The sequence below is a fragment of the Epargyreus clarus genome, unplaced genomic scaffold (assembly GCF_041222505.1).
Source record: "Epargyreus clarus isolate Ecla_fem2 unplaced genomic scaffold, WU_Ecla_fem_2.2 ptg000005l, whole genome shotgun sequence".
NCBI lineage: Eukaryota > Metazoa > Arthropoda > Insecta > Lepidoptera > Hesperiidae > Epargyreus > Epargyreus clarus.
The window spans coordinates 5540856-5563692 of NW_027332213.1; the positions used below are offsets into that span (position 1 = coordinate 5540856).

General features: G+C 34.4%; 1 protein-coding gene across 1 annotated transcript in view; it reads right to left on the bottom strand.

Moving 5' to 3' along the window:
• Nucleotides 1–22837, bottom strand: part of Sol1 (CUB domain-containing protein Sol1) — a 423482-nt gene that overhangs the window by 114565 nt on the left and 286080 nt on the right. Inside the window, exons 6-10 of the mRNA XM_073093921.1 lie at nt 14110–14266; nt 13612–13671; nt 7231–7319; nt 4288–4410; nt 2077–2148 (exon numbers count right to left, since the gene is read on the bottom strand). Coding sequence (XP_072950022.1) covers nt 2077–2148; nt 4288–4410; nt 7231–7319; nt 13612–13671; nt 14110–14266 — 501 coding nt within the window. The remainder of the gene's footprint in view (nt 1–2076; nt 2149–4287; nt 4411–7230; nt 7320–13611; nt 13672–14109; nt 14267–22837) is intronic.

Below are 22837 nucleotides of genomic sequence, written 5' to 3' on the forward strand. Positions count from 1 at the left end.
TCTATGGTAGCACTTTAATGTTATTTGGAGATGAATACAGATGTCTATGACTGGTAGCAAACGGGCAGGTAGGTGGACAGCTGATGCAGTGACACATATCCGATTGCATCAAATAAGAATTTCATTATGAACCTACTCTTAAACACAGTAGCATACACTCATAAATTGTATGGTCTACATTGATGTATATTCGAAACACAATATGGGTTAATCTTTGACCTGTATTGGCTAAATTTATTTGGCGGCTAAAGCCACTCAGTGTGCCAGCCATTGAAAAGTCAAACTAATTTATTACTCACGCCGATAAACTGACCCAATTTGAAAGTTACGTAAAATAACTATTTTGAATATTTGATTATACCTTTCAAAAGTTGGGACAATTGAATACAACTTTTAATTTACCTTCTTGTTTTTATTTCATTTTATGTCGCGTACCTACCTGCTAATAGGCAATGTGTAGGTAGGTACTATAAGTTCATAACAATCATTTATGTTTTTTTTATAATATAGGAGTAGCAGACGAGCATGTAGTCCACCTGATGGTTAAGTGGCTGCTGTCGCCCATGGACATCTGTAATCAACCCCAGATAGGATAAGATGTTCCTACCTGGAGTCGGCCACAGATGCGCCGCTAACCCTGAGGATTAAACTGGAACGCCTCGGAAATGTATGTCTCCTTTACCACACCTTTCATACTGGAACACAACAGCGCTTCACACTGCTGTTATAAGGCAGAAAAAGATGTGGAGGTGATGCCGCCGGAGTCGAACCACAAAGAGTTCTACTACCTTTAAAACTATAACTTATGTAACTCAATTATACTTTGTAAATCTCATAGAGACAGATAGCGAGCAATTTTAGTTAACTGTAGGTATAGTAAGTAAATTGATAAGGAGAGCATAATATTTTTCTTTAATCATGAGGTAAAAGATAACGAAGACTCTTACTTAGGTACATACCCGATAGTTCTAAGTGAAGTACGACCTAAAACCTCATTATCATAAAATAAAAAAAACGCGTCAAATAGTAGGAAAATGAAATGAAATATATTTATTTTGTATAGACCAACGACGGCACTTACAAATTGTTTTACTATTCAAAAAAGAACAATAAGGTCAATATATGGTCTGCGACGTGGTGAGTCCCTGAGAGAACTGTTTCCCACTATTAACATATTGACGGTACATAGTCAATACATCTATGAAAATATTATGTATATAAGAAAACATACTGATATGTTTGAAAAAAATAGTAACCACCATAACTTTAATACTAGAAATAGAAATAAATTAGCAATTCCTAAACATAGATTATGCAAGGTGGCTAGATCTTTCATGGGTAACTGTATTCGCTACTACAATAAAATACCCGACCACATTTTGAATCTCACAGAAAAAAAGTTCAAACATGTCGTTAAACAAACGCTATGTAAAAAAGCGTACTATAAACTAAGTGATTATTTGACTGACAAAACGGTGTGGTCTGAAGTAGTTCCAGCTCCACATGTACCATTAGGTTAAGTTTAACATTGTAAAATCCATTTTTTTTAAAAGATGTGTGTTATGGAGTTTCTTTCGCCGCTTCTTCTCCATAACGAAACACCTTGTGAAGTGGTGGTAGTTTGACATTCAAAAAGTGCTCTGTAAAGAACCTATTTTGAATAAAAAAAATTGATTTGATTTTTTTTAATTTGATTTGATTTAATCGTAACTTTTAAAGGGTTCTTAATTTCAAATAATAATAATAGATAAATCTATCAACAAAAGCTAAATGGGAACTGTGTAATAATCGCAAACAGGTAGATAGTCTAAATAAAGTAAATAAGTACGTTAGTTAATGTTCTTTATCCGGTATTTATTTCTTTATTTAAAAAATAACTTAACTGCTTAAACTTTGAAAGTTATATAAAAATAAAAATGGCTAGTAGTAGGTACCAAAAGTGCCCATTGTGTTACATTGCTCTTATGCAAGTACATTCAACGTGTGTAGTATGTGACGCCGCAGACTGAAGATATCATGTCATAAAGAACATTAATTATTAGGAAACCAATTAGCTAGAATGTATAGTGCACTTACTTGTTGCGCTAACTTCGGGCCCCAGGGACTCGAACGCCTTGCCGAAACTTAGCTTTAATAAACGGTCGGAGTCTGAAAAAGAAAACCGAATTTTATTCAAATTGTCCTTTACAATTATAAAATAAATTCATAAATCATCAGTTTAAAATCATCTTATTGATTACACTTATATTTTACGTATATTTATTTAAATACATCACTATCACGCCATCTTACATTTTTGTTTTCACACTGTATTTTCATTTTAACGGTAATAGTGCCATCTAGTGTCTATCTAATAAAACACAAAGTATCTCTCTTCGCTGGTAGTGTAAATGGTTCTCAAATCTATTACTAGATGGCGCTATTCTCACTCTTTACGACTATTCTCTAGTACATTACATAGTCGCTAGATGGCGTACTTTCCAGTATCAACGAAAATTAAACAGAAATTAATAATTCAAAAGTGCTCAATATAAATAAGCTTAATACTTTACACATTTTCGGACTTATACAAAAGCACTTTAACATTATTGATTAAGATAAATAAGCGACATAAATGTAACGAACATTTTAATTACTTGGCTTTTAAATATAATTATTTTTTAAATCAATTTTGACCGTTTCTAAAAGTTGTTTTTATAAATTACTTAAGCCAAAAAATAATTGGTCACTTTTTAAAAATAAATATTACACATATTGCCCCTCTAACAGGCCACTGTAGGCTACCATTCTGAACTCCACCCAAATTACATTAGTAAGAGAATCCTGGACTTGAGCCAACATTCCTATTCATACCTTGTTGGCGCAGTCGCGAATTTAACTGGTCCGGACGCATTTTATTGCAAACTCTCCTAACTTTATATGCACAAAAGGATAATGGAGAACAATACTTTTTATGGGCCTCTGAAAACAGACTGAACAAATACAATTTGGCTTTCTGGGTTACAATTAAGTATTATCACTAGGTCGCTACTTATTTTTGTTTATTTTTATGATACATAGAATGTACGTGACTTGGTTTTTAAGAGGTTAGAATGAGGCTAATGAAATTATGATGGGAATTTTATAACAAATCAGATCGAAAGCTTAAATGAAATTAAAAAATATTATTTAAAGGAGAGGTAAAGAGTGTTTGTTAGACAAACATTTGTGACTCTTGTATTTAGTTTAAAAATGCGACTTTGATTTTTAGATTTTTAACGATTTCTTTAAGAAGTTTGGGTAAAATTGTCAATGTTATGTTACTTGTACTTACCTATCTTTAATGTGTTAAATAAAGCCAATTATTTATACCGAATGTACGATTAAATAATGTACCTAATATATAAGAAAGTTACATTTTTATGAGTATTTAATATGTAAGTATCTAATAAGTTGGAATTAGTTAGATAAGTAGATTCTTAACTGATTTTGTTTCATATAAAACATTAATATAACAACATGCAAGCTTACGACTAAGTATATGGGTTCATAGCAATGTCAATATATTGCTCTATTGTTAATATTAGGAGAATATTTAGGTGTCAGTTGGGTATTCTCTATAATGCGCTAATTACTTAATCAATATGCAGTATTAGCACATGCGTGTAATACGCGAACGCATTAGCATAATTTTGTTAATTGGTGCATATTAATTATGTGCTACTTGATATACCTAATGAAATAATGCCTCGATATTCGGAGGACTCTCGTGGATACATTTTTAATTTAATTGAAATAGTAATTACTTTATCGTTTTATGAAAAGTTTGTTTCTTAGATGTAACTAATGTACTCACAAGTACCTAATCTTAGGTCCAAAAGATAAGTTACATAATACACGAATTAAATATATTATATACACAGTCTCTCGTCTGCCGATCTATATTTCAGCTTTCATCGTTATTTCATCATCAACTCATTATTGTCCCAATGCTGGGCACGGGAGATACCACTAAAAATGAGAAGGATTAGGCCATAGTACACCGTGCTGGCCATATGCGTATTGGTAGACTTCACATACATATGCGTATTGGTAGACTTCACATACATATGCGTATTGGTAGACTTCACATAAACAATGTAGTAACATTGTTTATTTCGTCTCTATATTTCGTTTTTAGTCGAGACCTGTAAAATAGCTGATTCAATTTCAACCATTTGTATTGTAAATGTTTGCTTTGCTACGTACTTAAAATCATTATATCTTTTAAAGTTGCTAATTAAATATAATATGTATAGAGGAGGTAACCTGCAGCCGTGGAGTCTGGAGGCGGCTGGAAGTGGAACGTGGCAGCAAAACCTTGACCCGGAGTTGCGGAGTTGGCTGTGAACTGCAGCAGCAGCGAGGGACCCGTTGAAAGGACCTCGTAACCTAGAAAATGTTGAGGGTTAGTTGCAATTAAATTCTACTATCAAAATTGAGATCTTACCCGCATTTATGTTTAGATACGCGTATTAAACTGTATTTCGTTTCAACATGAATACATATTGTACTTTATCTTCTTAATCACCACAAAAAATGATAAAACATAATGTATTATTGTTTGTCTGTTTGTGTGTGTGTTTACAAATCAAGATTGGTGATATTTACGTATACCATTCTATTTTATTACGGACATGTCTCTGATTCAGTTTTAGTACACATTTGGTAACGATAACATTAGCTTTCCTAGCTTACCACAGGACGAATAATTGAGGCATGGCGTTCCGCGTTCTTATACTATTTTTGAAAGTGTTGAATAAGTGGGTATGTTACGTAGTCTACGAAAGCGGGCTCACGTACAGTGCTAGTTACTTCTAATAGTACATAGGTATGTAGCTTTGAAAAATCAGAGGCGCGTGCCTGACATTTAAATCTTGAGATTTTACCGTGATATAATGTAAAATGTATTATATATATGTCTAAATGTACTCGTAGTACAACTTTGGGAAATAACATAGCAGGAGATACTTTCCATTTACAATTAGAAATAATTTTAGAACGTCATTACGTTACGTAAATGTTCTGATATAATTAATATTTAACGAACTTAAAATTTTCATTTTTGGTTAAATTTCAGGTCTCGAATTTGAATAGCTTTGTTGTGGTTTCCTAATTAAATTTTCGTCTGAATTGATACACAAAACACTAATTTGGTTCAATTTATTATTTGACCTATTTCACGATACCAATATTTTGTAACATTATTTTTGTTTCAAAATTTTGCTTCGACGTCGAAAGTGAAATTTAACCTTGTTAATAAAATAAATATGCAATATTTTACGTGAATGAATGTACTCTGGTGGTATAACGGGCACCAAACGGTTTAAACACGTTAGATTCGGAGTTTGATCTTCGGCCAAGCAAACAACAAAATGAGGAATATACCTTTCTGTTTTGGATCTGAGTGTTAGTGTATTTGTCTGTGCGAGTCTATGGTACCCACAACATATGAAGATAACATAAAACAACGTCTTTATATGGTATGGATAGTTTTAGCAAAAACTATGTACACAGTTTTACACAGAAAAAGACGTCTGAAAACATCCTGAAGCAAGCTTTACGTTCTTATCTTGTAAAGTGCCGGCCAACATTGTTTGCATACAGAAGTTGAGGACCCCTGGAAATTAGGTATTGAAGGCGAGCAATCACTGTTTAGCGCCACTGGAAGAATGCGTTAGGGTTGCTAATTACTTTTTTCTAAAGAACTCTTTATAATTTCACTGCGGTGGAATCATTATGGCTTATAAGAGATGTATATTGTTATATTTTGAAAGTAATGTTGGAGAGATGATGAGACGTTCCAAGGAAGGTCTCAGGGAAAACATCCTATCTGAGAAAAACTGCAGGTTGAAGCTTTTTCTATTTCATTTTACAAACGTTTTTTGGTGACTGTGATCGCTTTCCAATAGATGTCGAAATTAAATTGAAATTTCTAAGTATGTTCTTTCTATCAACAATACTTTGAAGCCTGTCATACAAGGAGAGATTTTGGCATAGCGACCATGTTTGCCGCAGCTGCTGAACGTTTTAAATAAATAACATTGCAGGAACCCTGACGCTCATCTCCTGACTTTACTTCTATAGATGCCCTGAATGACATCATAATTTGTATATTTTTAAAAAGCAAAATTCATATAAAGAATTTTTATAAAGATCTTCGAGCGTTACAAAGTGGAATTCTATTGTTCTTTTCGCAACCCTAACCAAAAGTGAGCTTCACTTTGACGCGGCGTTATTTATTCAGAGAGGGACGGTGGACGTCACGTGACGACGGCGACGGCACATGAGCGTGTGTGCATACTCGACGAGCATTGATCCGTGGCTACACCTTGCTGGAGTCATAGTCTCCTTCGCTTGACAAAATTATTTTGTTTTTAATTCAGTTTAATTGGTCTTAGGCAATTATCTTATAGGCCGCCTAAAATGTCAATTATATTGTGCAATATTGCGAATTGTGCAATATTATTGACCGTTTGTAGTTAATATTGAAAATAGCGCAATGATTGACCGAAAGTTTGAACGAGTTTATTTTTTATTGCACCATATTTTTTGTTTCATCGTAGAGTCAGTATTGCGAAATATTTTTACTATTTTCTATCAATACTATTCTCCGACTGAACATTGTGCAGTTCTTATTATTGTACAATATAATTGCTCGTTTGGATTCAGAGCGTCTTTTAATCTTATTGTACAATAAAAAGTATGTAATAACATATTGTAGGTTTAGGGGCTGCCTTACCGGGACGCCATGGCTACGCCGTCTGAGACGGAGACACCTGGGCGGAACCCGACGGGGCAACGCGTTAAGAGGACTCCAGTTGTGTTCCATTGGAGATCCCTGAGCCCTCTACACAGCGCCGAGGACGACCACCGGGGGAGTTTTAGTCTTGTAAGAATCCCACATAATGCGTTGCTCCCACGGCACCGGGTACTTTTTGAGGGCTTCTCCCTCGTAAACAATAAAAGAAAAGGTTCTAGCATTGTCAAGCATTGTTATTAATTATCAGTAGTTTTAAGATAATTTTGAAAACATCCACGATAAGAACAAGGTTTGACCTAACGCTGAACTTTCTGGATCTACACGTAACTGTTATGTACTATAGCAACTTAGTGTCGTGTATTTCAGCCACGTACAGCGAAGGATCCGATAGTGTCACAAGTATCCTTTGTACCTACTCAAAGTAATTTCGAAATGAATTAAAAACGTACCTGTTAATTCGTTACAAAGCATAGCTATAGCTGGTGCGTTGCTGTCTCGACCGTCGAACACTTTGATGATGTCCGCCCGCCGGAGGCAGCTGTAAACAGGTTACACGGTTAACTTCATTAAGTGAGGGTTAGGGAGACGTTAGGTAATAAAAGTATTTTAGGGATTTTGTGGAAACGCAAAAGTGTGGTAAAAATTTTGCACTAATAGCAGGTACTATTCCTTGGAAAGATTTTTTTAATCTATAAGACTAACTATCATATGATTTACAAAATAAACTGTATTACTTATTAAAGCCGGTAATTTTTTTTATAATATACTGGTAGCAAGCGGTCAAGTCCATCTGATGCTACGTGGCTAATGCCCCCTATGGGTATCCGTAATCGATCCGAGATAAGATTATCTCCGTACCTGAGGTCGTATACTAATGTTAGCCTTGAGAACTAAATTGAAATGCCTCGAATAAGAATATCTCCCCTACTACCCTACCACGTAGCCCCCGAACCGCAATACAGCAGCGCTGAACGTCGTTTTTATTAGATAGAATCTTTTTTGGCAGTGGTGACTCCGGAGTAGAAGGGTTCTACCACTTTAAAAATATCTATTATAGTTTACATTTTATTATATCCCAGTACTCTGTGTAACATTATCTTTCGAACAATACATCGATATTTTAGTAAAGTACTTCTATTTGTCCCTTCGACTAAGGGCCTCTTATCACGTTACATCACTTAATTAACTAAGACTAGGGTTTGCGGTGTAAGCTTACTTAAGCACACCAGAGAGCTTTGACCTTAGACTAGAACATGTAGGTAGGTATGTAGAAACTCTAATTCTATATGAATTGTTAATATGAAATCGAAGTAGCACTCGACAAAAAAATGGCCAATGAAAATGGCCACTTTCGCCCATGAAAATCAGCAGAGAAGATTGGAGTCCTACTGAGACCAAAGCCTTGATACGTCTGATGAGTAGGTTAAAAGGTCTGAGTGACTTTTTCTTAATATAAATTTTATTTTATTTTTTCTTTTTTCCTTTTGTTAACTACATTAAATAAAGAATACTATAATGTTACTATAGGTAGAAGAACCCTTCGACGGTAGTCAATATCCTTGTCATCATCGCTACAGGCGCCAGGCTCCTATGTTCTGGTGAGTGCGTAGTAAAGGAGATACGAGTATTTACATTAATTTATACGAGGCATTTTATTTCATTCTCAGAGTATTGATGACAGAGCTGACATCATTCTAATCTTACTAGCGATTGATCGTTGATGTCTATTTACCATCAAGTGCATACACTTTATTTCTTTAAAAAAGTCTTTAATATAACTAGGTTTAGAAAAAAATATTTTCTTTAAAAAAGTCTTTATTTCTTTAATATAACTAGGTTTAGAAAAAATATTTTTCTTGTATATTTTTTATACATCAGGTTAGTTTTGTTATTACGGGTATTTACATTTACATAGAGTTTAAAATAAATAAATCGTATTAACTCTTTAAGCATAACTCAACAAGTTAAATGTTCAAATATGAATATATTTAATACAAACTTCTAAATTATGCTCAAAGTCCAGTTAGCCCGATTTAAAATCTCATTAGTCTTATTATCTGTACAAAGAGGGACTTACAAAATGGACAATTAAGTAAAGCTCATTTTGGAGCACAGTATGGAACGGCGGTCCCACTTGTTAGTAATGCATGTGTTATTAAAGAATTTACTTGGTAAGCAGATTGTAGGTATAATGCAATAATTGCACGGAGCATGGACGGTATTTGTTTTATGAAACAAAATTAGTATAATTATGTGTAATTTATATTTGGCTTTTTATAGCATAGGAGTAGCAGACGTATGTGTATACATGATGGTAAATCTACAAGGTTGGATAAGTCACTACTTCCTTACCACCCTTGAAACCAGAACACACAAGCGCTTAACAGTGTTATTAGGCAGATAAAGGTGAGTCACTGACAGTTAGACGATGTGATAACGGTAGTTAGTCATTAAACATCCGGTTTATCATATTAAAAGCGAAATAAATTTCCGTTCAAAAAATCCCTTGAAATATTTAGAGTATTTATACTTTTAAAACGGATGGAACCGCGGAGAATACATTGTTATTTGTTATTAATAATATTATAATACCTATATTAAAATTTCATTTTAAACTTTATTCTGTTGCGATGCGATGTATACAACAATGACCCTTTATGTTCCGTACTAAGATATTTGTCTTAATTAATTTAACTGAGTTAACAATAACACAATATCCTAAAGTTTGAGATAGTTGTACAGTAAAGTTAATTTAGTTTGGGTCTATTCGGGTCCTGTGTCTTACGTAAAGGGTTTGATATTACGACTCGGTGATATGGTCATGGTTTTAGTTGTTTAGCTTAATATAAAGCAATTATCTCTATGGAACTGAAGCAAAAAGTTTGAACATACATTCGTACTTAATATTAGATGAGTTTAGCGTAAAGATGGAAAAGTCAAACTTGTGTGATTACAAGTGATCAAATACAAATGCAATAAAAATAATATATTGCTTTATAACGTAAAAATTAAAGGTACACTCTTTGTGGTTCAACTGCGGTGGTAAAACCGTCAGACATTGTTCTAAAAGTAGAAATAACAGCAGTTATAAAGATATAGTCCTCGCCAAACTTCTAGTCCGCCCTGAAGTTGTCGCGAGCAGGTGTAGTCATACATTGTACTATAGCGACGCGACTCATTTCTATATTCAGAGCGGACTAGCCGTAGTACTATAACAGCAGTGTTATGTGTTGCACTGAAGAGTGCGCGAGGCAATGCGTCATGATCACGGCGGTAATTATTTTATGTTTGACCTCAGGCAGAATTTTATGTTTCAGGCAGCCCTATTTCAGTTTGATGCATTGATGTACTTGCACAACTGTAATGCACTTAGGCGGCCGTAAGCAATTATTATTTTCAATTTCATGTCAAAAATTCGATTATTAATAAACATTTTAAAACAATTTTCAAATTTTTTATCTGTCCTTAGTGGTTGATCTTGAAATTTTCTGAAAGTATTTTGATGGGATTTTCACCTATTAATAGTTAAATTTTTAACGCCAAAACAACTATTTGAAGTATTAACAAAAAAGCTTTGCATTGGGATAAGTAGTGAAGATAACTCGGTTTTACACTAAACGTATTTAAACAATTCATCCATTTCAGTACCATTTACATGGAACTTTGGATTTGAAGTGATTGCTCGTTTCAATCCCACTCGTAACAGGGTTATTGCGTAAATTACTTTGTAATTAATCAATCCGCCTTAAAAGCATTTGATGGCTTTCAAACCGTTATCGATTGGTTGGAAAATAACTTCACTAGCTAGCTTTTTCTTTATTTACTGGTTTCTAGTTGCTTTAGACTTATTAATTATTTCCAGTTACAATTGACAAGTTACTCATTAAAAATTTTTCGTTACCAACAAATCGAAGAAACTGGTAAGTTTCTTCTAACTTTTTTTATAATATAGGAGTAGCACGCGAGCATTCAGTCCACCTGATGGTAAGTGGCTACTGTCGCACAGATAGAATTTGATATTTCTACCCAAGGTTGACAACAGATGCACAGATACCCCTGAGGACGAAGCTGGAACGCCTCGGAAAAGTATGTCTACCACACCCTTCAAAACGGAACACAGCAGTGCCTAACACTGCTGTTATTAGGCAGAAATAGGTGTGGCGGTGGTGCCGCCGGAGTCGAACCACAAAGGGTCCTACAACCTTCAACTAGTTACCTACTAGTTAGGGATTTAACTAGTAACTAGTAAATACGAGCGACTTTAAGTTAACGCAAGCGATAGCCGAGCTGACTACCGTCGCCGACAATCGCCGACTGTCATTAGCGACCGATGACAGAACATGATCGCCGTTTTACGATCGTAATGACTCGTGACAACGGTCGGCGAAAGTCGCCGGCTATTGTTGAAACCACCGGCGACAGTCGACGACCGTCAGCACCGGTTATTAGCGACCGCCAACGACTACCACCAACTGTCGCAAACTTTTGACGTCCGTCTTCAGCGCGGCCAGTCGCTCATATTAACTTACGGTCGCTCGTACGTAACTGCCCTTAGCCGTATTTGGGACACCTTTCTTTCTCATCCTCTCACGTTACGTCACTTTAGCTTTCTTTATGACTTCAGTGAGACCCACTTCTTCGCAACGTCTAGTACTTCGTTACAGTATTCAGACTCAATCTTTTCTGAGGCCCGTAACTTCTGAAATATTTATCCGGTTTTATGCGACTTAATAATTTGTAACCTGCGTTAGGGCGTTGTAGGTTGCTCGTAAAATGTATCTGCCTGTCTGTTATCTTGTTTAAAGTTTGATGGACTTGCGTTTTATTAAAAAGTCTCTTAATAAAACTTACAAGACATGGACCCGTAAAACGTAAAATGAATTCTTATTAAACGCCTGCCACGGATTAGTGACGTTTTTATGAATTTTATGAAGCTAAAAGGCATGCGATTTGAAGTCATACCTGAAGTCATCTATTTAATAGGAAATATTTCATATCAGCAATCAGAAAATATATCAACATAAAATTCAAAATATTTCGAGACTAATCTACTCGTATATGCACTAGAACTTTGCAAAACAATATACCAAAAGTTTTTAATACTCGAAAAACTATTTCTATTTCATGAACAAAATAATGTTAGAATGAAATACACACTAAAACCTTCTACCTTTTGGCCATTACAGTACATTCTATCCCAAAGCGGCCGCATTATCTAGATAATTAAGCGACTAGATATAGTTTATGGTCGCGCTCATTAACGGTGCCGTGTAGCGGTCTATTATATTCATAATTCAATTATGGTAATGCTGTTAAATACAGGGATGACTATTCCAGTGCATAGCGGAGTTACGCTTGTCATTTTGACTGCGTATTATTTATGTATCAGTGCACACTATTTTAAGGAAAGCTTTTGGGAAAAGTAGCTTCCTTTTTGTAGGGCTGGGAATGCAAATGTTTTTTGAGTATATATTTGTATGTATGTCTTATTCTTTGGCAGGCTTTGCAATCCGAAGCCGCGTATTTAAAGCTACTAGTAGTCCCACATTCAAATGCTGACTGCACACGACGACGCTCAACTTTTACCAGACTACGCGAAGCAAAAAGGAGGGTTGTGATTTAAGCCGGTATGTATGTTCAATTATAACTCCTTGTAATAATCTGATAAATGAGATATCGTTGGAAACGTATTGATTGTCCGCTAGTTGTATGTGACGTCACATTAAATTGAATATAACGCCTCATAGAGGCTGTAAAGTCTTAGACTAAAAAAAACTTTTATATGTATTATCAAATAGCTTAGCTGGCTTTAGCCGTAGTTGTATGCTGTATTGCCCTAAGTATAAGCATCAAGTAGTCGTAAGATTTGATCGTTAAATATATGGGCCAAGATAAATTATTTACGAGTACCTAACGGCTATAATTTCAAAACGTTACAAAACACATTTTCTAAGTGACAAGACAATACAGCCGGGTGTCGCGAACTTTACGTCACTTTTACGAGAGTCCAACGGTGCATGATACGTAGTAAAATTCAATATTCCCAGATGTAAGGCACGATTATTATTAGATATCTAGGTTTTATTATAGACCTCCCATCTTTTGGTTATTGGAAAAGTTTTACGACAGCTCCGTGATATTATAAAAATATGAGAAATTTTCGTTTCTGGCGACTTTGCTATTATATTACTTTGGAATTTGTAGTGTCTAGTTTGCAAAGTCAGCGTTAGGAGCGAAGACATTATGTTAGAACTTATAAGCATTGTTGTAAAGATGATTACTACTAAAATTACATCTTAAATCTGAGTAGCAATGGCCCTATTCAATGTGTAAAAATATTATATTATAGACAGTTAAAAAATATACAATATTTATACAGACGATGAAAATTGTTATATTCTTAGATAAGGTCACGTTCCGATCTATTAAAATCATATTGGATAAAAAAGGCGACTTTTAAAGGATAAGATAAAAAGGCACGACTGTTAAAAGCACTTGAAGGTTTATCAATATAATAAAACTAATTCTTAGTGGTTGTCCTTACGACGATATGTTGTGATGGGTGCATAGGTGCATGGGAAGCATGAAATTTGCGTGGTAGTTGCTAACATAAGTATAGGATACGAATGAGATGAAGTAAATAGATAGATAATTAATGTAATGTTTAATGTAATTTAAGAAATGTCTAAACAGAAATTTCTATAAAATAAATTTATAAAATGAATATCCATCTAACTCTAAATAGACTCTAACATGCTACTTTATTATACTTTCTAAAGCTAATGTGCATTACCTACAAATAAAACTTTGAACAAGCCGTTAAAACTCACCTTATATCACCCTTTTGCAAGGAAATTTCTTCGAAAACTACCTTAACACGATCCTTTGGTCTGAAAGAGAAAAGAAACATGAAACAAGCAGCGCTAACCGCTATTCATGATCACACTTAGCTTAAAATTTTCCGAGGGAACGCTTTACAAGTGAAAAGTGCCTAGAATCTGCCTTACTATGAACAAAAACTATAAAACGTGAACTTTATATATTTCTTTAATGTTATAGAAGATGAGACTTAATGCTATTAATTATGTCTTCATCGTGGAGTAAATGAATATTTTAAGTATCTGTGTTATTTATTAACTCTCGATGCAAAAATACAGGGGTGTTATTCGTAATGTTAATGTATATTAGATTGTCTCTCTGTTGCATCGTAGCTTCTATCCAAATTTAATATTTTTTAAGGCGAATGGGTCGAGAACGTACATAGCTATAATTAAATAATTATTTTACTTTGTTTAAGGTTTTCTTGTTGACTATAAGATTGAACTAACCTGGCATGGAAATGATAGGAACATCGCACATTATTGGGGTAGATGGACGGGTAGCGGGGACTGTACAGGCGGCCGTGGCTCGGCCGGTTACCGGACCGGCTGAACTGATAGTCGCACTCCGTGCCCGGTATTCTGACACCTTCCGTCTCGAACAGACCTGGGGACAAACGGCAAGTGAAACGTAAAAAACACTTGATAGACACAAAAAGACACTGGAAAGGACACTTGATATCGGATAAAATGAATAAATGGACATTTTGAGATTATTCTTTTTCGTCCACAAAGCGCATATTTCAACTCCCGTCGTTTAAGCACAGAAAATACTTTTGAAATACTAGGTTTTCAACGTAATATTAATAACACACAGAGCACTACAATGTCTAGTCACCATAAGATACTTATCTCTATTCTAACCGTTTATAGCATCTAAAAAAGATTAAACAATGCAATACGACAACTTGCTCGTAATGACATTTAGCCACTACGACTTACTATCGCGCACAACGTTGCCTATCATTGTACTTCAGCTACGATCTACCTAAGCAAGACTATGTTTTTTATAACAATAAAGTAGGAAACGAGTACGTAAGCAACTCCTGAGGAATAAGTAAGCCGCCTCCATAGATTTAATTTTTTTTCGCTATATCTATGGTCGCCTCATACTTGAGTCTTAGTATATCAATGAATGTCCGGTTTAAGGTATAAAGTCATTAAATAGTTCAAATATTATTCAACACGTCATAATAATATTATTAGTCTAGTCTAGTCTAATATTGCGAGCGTTGTTATCATCCTAAAACCCATAGAAATCTTAACAGCATGTTTACGATGCGCAGGTAGTCTGTTCATTTATTTTACCGTTGTTCCTCAGACCGATGGTAAAACGACCTGAAACGATATTAAATTATGAAGACCCGGCCCTTTGTAGGGTAATTGGCCCAAATGTTGAACACAGGGTATTAAAACTGTAGGTAAATGGGGCTTATTTATTTAAACGACTAATAGTGAAAGAATAAAGAAATTTAGACAAAGTTATTATGAACAACATCGCTACTTGGCCACCATTGTAAGATTATTTTCATTAATTTCTTGTGGTTTTTGGATTTTGATTGTGAATAATAATTGCATTGAAATTGCATTCATTGTCAAGGTCGACAAATCAGTTTCACGTTTATTTTTTTATTAAAATAGCAAAAGATGTAAAGTTTTCACGAAATGATATTGTAGGTACGAGATATTGGAGGAAAGTTAGATAAATCTTCACTGATCGATCTCCTGAAAACAGATTGAACTAAAGTTTTTTTTGGAAGGCCGTCGCTGCCATCTATAGTCATCGACCGCATGTGGGATTGTCGTCCTATCTGAGGTCAGCCACAGATACGTTATCAATTCTGTGCATTACAATATAGGTATGCCTTCTGTATGTCTTCCTTTCATACCTATATCTTATATTTTATCTCATATATCTTACATTATAAATGAATACACAACATTATAACTATTTGTCGAACTACAAAGAGTTTCACATCATGTTTTTGTATCCTTTAGGTTAGGGCCTATAAGATGGTCCGTTAAGGGTAATTGGACCATGCAAAACACGGCAGCTTATTAGGGCCCCAGGTGAATAGGCCCGGTTCATTGTAACTATAATTAGTGCCTCAGAAATTCAATTAGTAACGAACAATTATGTGGATAATAAGTTTGGTTATACCAGAGTTTATTTACTTATATTTTTTTTTATCTTGGGCTAAAATAACACCACTGTACTTTAATTCACCAAATTCTTTTTTTTAGCAGATTAAATGTTTTATGTATACTAGTGTTTATTTTTAAATTATCTTTATTATATTTTTTTAAATACAGTAATTTCAGTTCGTTTTTAATTCATAATTTTACTTTACAATGTTCTTAGCATAATAATCTTAAAAAGGTTTTCTATTTAATATATTGTTAGTACCCTATTAATACTTGAAGTACAATAATTTACCAAAAAAAATGTACCTCAAGACGCCGGATGAGAAAATAAAAAGAAAATTAACTTTCTTTTAATGACAACGTAAAAAAAGGATGTTTTTCGGATTACTTGTTTTCTTTCAGCGTAGTTAAAATGTAACTACCGGGTATTATGCCTTTAACTGCCGGGGAGGTCATAACTTTTTTACTATTGCCAGGTCATCTGGTTCAGGAAACTTTTTTGATTATTTTTTTCTAAGTTTACAAGAAAATCATACAAGTTTTAATGTTCAATTTACGTATACGTGACTTTTTTTGTCGCGTTATCATCGTCTCATCATCCACATAAATATTTGTTACGCAAAATGGTGTGTGATACTACGAGTACATTGTTAAAAAATAGCATCACTTATGACTTATAAGTCATAATTATTTATTTGCATAAATGTGGTTAGTAGGTTGTACAGAATTGGAAAGTTTTCACATTTGCCATATTTGGCGTGCAAAATACATTTTATAGTCTTAGTACAGCATTGTTCATGTATTTGTATCACATTGTATCACACACCTTATTGTATTTCTGCCTAATAACAGCAGTGTTAAGCACTGATGTATTCTGGCTTGAAGGATGTGGTATGAGAGACATACTTTTCCGACGCATTCCAGCTTAGACTTCCGGGGTAACAGCGCATGTGTGGCCAACCTCAGGTAGAAATGTAATCATATCTGGGGTTGATTATTGATATCCACTAAGCGTCAGGTGGAATCCATGTTTGTCTGCTAGTCTGCTATGTTTTTTATAATATAGGAGTATCTATTTCTATATCAAAAAATAATAATTCGGTGACGCCGAAAAATCATTCAAAAACTGTTTAACAGTTTTTTGTGTATCAAAGTTACTTTAAAAAAATTCGTAGAAACTTATTGGAATCCTAACATTTACGAGTATATTTATTCGAGTCAAGCTAATTAACAGACAACATAAAAATATTCTCAAACTTTGTAAAATTACAACAAACTTCGTACAATAATTACGGGTAAAGTTATTATTTGAATCAAGAGTTAATTTGTAAAGTTCATTATGAAGTTGTACAGGAATAAAAGGTTTTTCCCGTTTAATTTGGCTGTACAGTTGGTAAAAACAATAATAAAAATGGGCACATAGCGGGAAAACCATTCGGAAAATTCTATTTCATATAGTTCATTTTTCGGTAGTTCCTCGGGCGATGGAAAGTTCTCGTAACTTTATATTAACTTGACGGCTCGTTTGTTGAAGCAATCTCTATACCGGTTTAACAGAGAGTTCCGGGTTCGATCTCCGACAATCATTTTTCGAAAAATGTGGAATATTGCATTTAGGCGATTTAGTACAAGTTGCATTTGTCGCCAATTTCGTGAAATTTGCAAATCTGAACTTTTCATGTGATGTCCAATTTTATTTGGGTATGGTTTAATGGAACTGAACTGAAATAAGAAAATAACACGCAGTCCCGCTATTAGTCGTGATTGCCACCCAGGAACACTTGGATTTCTTACCAAATAGAATTAACATGTTACTTAAGGAGAATGCGTTACTGATTCTTGAGAGTTAGGTTGGAAAATTTCATTTCTATACTTATTCGGTATTCTTCAGTAATTGTTCGAAATAAGTCCATTTTTTGATCTGAGAGTCACCTAGAAAATATCGAGGGTTCTTAATCCAAGCTCTTACGTAACGTCAAACGCTCTGATTCGAAAAGCCTCTTTTTTCTCCATTTCCTTTCCCTTAGTGGCGATCATTAGGAAACAGATTTGGAGTTAGTGGACTCTGCATAGTTAGTAAGTCTCTTGGGATTTTAACTAAGCGAAATGTAGTCAAAGAGTCTTTTACTACTAGACCTACATGGTCTATATAGTTTTTAGGTATCAAACGGTTTTGATTTTAGTAATGAAACTTAATTTGCAAATAGTTACCAGAATTGTTAGTAGTAAAAAGTACTTGCGATGTTTTTACTAAATTAACGACAAGAAGGGTCATGGTAGGTATTGGTTTTAATTACTTTATATCTTGGAGAATATTTTTTCACAGAATTAAAATTCACTGTACACAGTATTCCTTCACTGTTAAAATAAGTGATAAGTTACTTGTACATAACAGCGAAAACTCAGAAGTATGCACTATGCACGTCTGATTCGAAGCCCGAACCTCTCATATGATGGACCAAATTTCAAACATATAGGCTATCATTATAGAGTCGTCTCTTGTAAAATATATGTAATTTAAAAGATTTTTCAATTACTATGTCTACATATACGAGATTAGATTGCTTCCGTTCTCGATAGATTATTTAATTAAGTTGCAGTCGACAGCAGGTGTTTTAGATTAATACGAGACTGTAACACAAAAAGAGATAGTTTCTTCAGATTTACTGCCAAGTTTAATCTGAAAATCGTAAGTTAAATATCTGTAGTAAATACCTTATTTACCTTACTATTTTTGAGGTAAAAGCTTCTTTAGCGGCGCTGTGCACTTTTTGTGATGGGTAAAAATGTAAAACTCGCGTCAGGACACGTGACCTGATCAAAAATTCGTAAGATTTTTGATGTAATATAAATTGTCGTTTGTGTACGATAGCGCAATACATGCAGGAGTGCAACCCATTGATTTTTTTGTATGTATTCGAGGCGCTGTCTCCTGTATTTCCCTGAATAAAATATAACCTTTAATACAATCTGTTAAATGCTCTGTGTTCTGGATTGAAGATGTGGTTAGGGAGACATATTTATCCAAGGCGTTCCAATTTAGTCTGCAGGGATAGCACTGTTGGATTCTAATATTATCTGGGATCGTTTATAGATAACTACGGGCGGCAGTAAGTATTTAGATCTACCGGTTAAAAAAATAATAACAATAACAAAAAATATTTTATATAGGTACCTATGTGTATAAGTTAGAATTTGTTTAAAGGGATACAGTAATAAAATTAGTTTAGACATTAACAAAGAAACTTCAATTCGATTTAGGTATTTACATACATCGGTTATGATCCCAATTAAAGTTTAATCCATAAATCGTAGTTATCCTTGAACTATGCAAAGGCCAAGTACTGTCGACAAACAAGGGAGCGAGATAAGCCTTAAGATAAATCTTATTAAGGTCCGTACAAAGTTTGAAGTGAACACCCGTATTACTCTCAAAGAATTGTCATGGGCGCAGTTTACATAAAGTTTTACTACCTATTCATCTTACTATCCTTTGTTAGTTGTAATAAAATGTGTAGGTATTTTACAGTATTAGTATTTTTAAGGAACAAACGTGTAAAAGAGATAAAATAATTCGTCTAATTCTATCATCCAACTTAAATAACGGATTTTGAAAAAAAAATGCATATTATTACTCGTCATCAGATTATATCATCGTCAACCCATTACTGTCCCACTGCTGGGCACGGGTCTCCTCTCATAATGAGAAGGATTAGGCCATAGTCCACCGCGCTGGCCAAGTGCGTATTGGTAGACTTCACATACCTTTGAGATTTTTTTTTATAAATCTCTCAGATATGTAGGTTTCCTCACGATGTTTGAAATGAATTGAAGGAAAAATAAAAAGAGTGACTTAAAATCCTTCAAGCTATTTTTGCTTGACAAGGCCAAAAATGTCACATACGATTACAGAAATACACTTGAAAACCGCAGTCGGGTAAAAATAGCAATGTGATCAATAAACTTTTACATTAAAATCGGAACTAAATCTTTCAATCCGTGTAGCGGCTAAGGCAGCTTTACTGTATACCAATAATATTTTTTTACCCAATTTTACGATCACCCAATTAGTCGCTTATCCCGGTTCATCGCTATATTATCTTGTTTGTCCAATAAAATTGCCTGTATTTTTGTAACGAACCACAAGGTTAAGTGAAAAAGTTTGGAAGTAGATAGTTAATACCGTGAGCCTTGTAAGATTAGGGCGATTTAATAGGCCCTTATAAAAGTTGAGAAACATTTTCTAGTGTTTATTATTTCCATTTGATATATTATTTGGGTTCTTATAGATTTTGATTGAGTTTAGATGAGGATGATCAGATTGTTTTAGAGAGCATCATAGAGAGTATTTTTTTATAATATAGGAGTATAGGACGAGCATGTTGTCCACCTGATGGTAAGTGGCTACTGCAGCCGGAATGCCTCGCAAAAGTATGTCTCCCTTACCATACCCTTCAAACCAGAACACAGCAGCGCTCAACACTGCTGTTATGAGGCAGAAATAGGTGGGTTTGAATACTTTATACTGAATATTAATTTTAAAAGTGGCAGAATCAGTAAGGTTCTACCAGTGGGGTACCAGTCCCACGTCTATTTCTAGTGTAGCTCTTGCGTTTCGTTGGAAGCATGTCGTCTGACTTACGGTGAGCGGTTTCATATAGAATCCCTATTCTACGTAGCTTTATATGGAGTTGACTAGCTTGTTGTAGACTAGTTGTAGATGACCACGAGTAGACGTGACCACTTACTATCAGGTGAACTGCGTATATGCTCATCATACTCGTAGCAATAAACAAGATATTACGAGTATATCGCAAATCATGACATGTTTCATAAGCTTTGATAATGCCGTTATACTTATTACAGGCATTATGTCTGTTTTACGTATATTAAAAACACACACACACAAAATATATTAATTAGTATAAGAACGTAATTCTATTAAGTACTCTATTCGTTATTTCCTCTGAAGCAATATAATGGACGTGAGTTTCGATACGAGTTCGATTACAAAGAGCAAACTCGTGCGGAAAGTTTGAAAAATTCGCTTTTCAATGTGGAGGTTTTATCGCTTTTGTATCAGGGTAGATCGTACCGACATGAATATTCAATTTTCTTGAAAGAAAACTGTGTGGAATTTTATGCCCTATCTTCTCTAGTTTAACCGAGTTTGCCGCACATCCTTTGTACCAGAATATGCTACCCGAGTCGACACGTTTACGTGACGCTCATACATATGTTGTCGGGTGACAAGGAATTGCGAATTTCATTAATTAAGAATGCGTACACTCTTACCGTCACTGACATATAAAATAAATTGATACAGAATCGCAAACCCTTTATAATTTATTTCTTCTTTACTTTGTTAAGCGATAGGAACAGAGCAAACAAGCATCTTGTCTTCATATTAACTGGTTACTGTAGTCCATTGGCCCCTAAATTATTCTAAATACAACAGAAATCTTATTACAAACTCAACATTGCTCGTACATACGTATATTAGATACATATGTAGGTATATTAGGCGCATTACCAAATCGTTCAAACCAAAGTAGCGCTATTACTAGTTCAACATAGTTAATCAGGTAGTATTTATAATGATTATAGTCAGCGAAAACAATACATTTGTGATCAATTTCAGGACCCACGTTCCAAATTACATATAGTTCTAGGTCACAGTAGTAATATTTTTCTGCTTAAACCACATAAAAAATAAAAAAAGAGCATCCTTAAAGCAGCAAATTGATGGTGACCCCAATAAACGTTTGGGCGTCGCACATAACGATTGAGCCCTTCCTTTGATGAGGACTAATGAGTGTCTCATGATATGATTTCCTTTGTACCATTACAGCATGATATTGTGTACGTGATGGGACTGTTGATGTAAAATCTGCGCATTTGGGAATTAGCCGGGAATAAAAACATACGTGAAGCTTGATCGCGGTATGAATTCTGCTTTTCACTGTTGGCCACTGTTAGGGTTCCGTACGAAAGAAAATGGAACCCTTTTAGGATCACTCGGGTATCTCTCCGTCCGTCTGTCATACTAGTCGATTCCAAACTGCTGGACCAAATGAGTTGAATTTTGGCACCATATGCTTTTCCGTGAGACAAATACAAGAATTCCAAGCTCAATTTTTTTCTGTGCTATCAAAATCAAATTGATTAGTAGATATATTATATATTTCTACGGTGTACGATTCGACGGAAATTCTAACATTCCTGTTCGATCATCTTGTAAACAATGTGCATTAGGCATTCATGGTTCAAATCCTAACCATATGCGAGTTTAAGAGGTAAAGTGCTAATTAGAATTAAATTATCGCATTAAAAAGTATAGGTTTTAGTTCTTCTCATTATGAGGGGAATCCTGTACATAGAAGTGTGCATACATTTCAGTATAATAACGATGATTATTTCATCGTAATCGTAATATGTAAAAAATTTCAATGCGCAGATTACCCATTACCGTTCAAAAGAGTGCAGATGAAAGTAAAATACACGCTTAAAATGTAATCCAAGAAATATACTTTTATTTTAACAATAGAGACGACCGGTGTAGCTACTTATAAAAACCGTATGAATTTATTAATAAAAAAACTAAAAAACACGCTTTTATGATAAAATCAACTAAAAAGTACAGAATAATTTTCAATGTAAGAATCAATTAAGGAACAGTAAATTTATCAGATTCGAAAAGTGCCCCACACTTTTTCCACAAAATCGTCGAAAATCGTTAATCCTGAGGATGTTGACAAGGACAAAGGTACAAAATTATTAAAATCGTGTATTGTCATCGGTTTATGATAATTCCTCAAAAATTTGAATTAAACTGAACGTTCAAAGTGGATATAAATCAGGTTCAAAGATTCCGTTACTCGTTACTTACATACATACCTACATACATACATACAACCCAAGCTAATAAAAGCGTGTTAAAAATTAATATTGGTTGAGTATAACATTCGAGTTAATTGGTTAACAGCTAAGCAGTGATGACACCACCCTCTGCCAGCGAGATTTATCGCGTGAT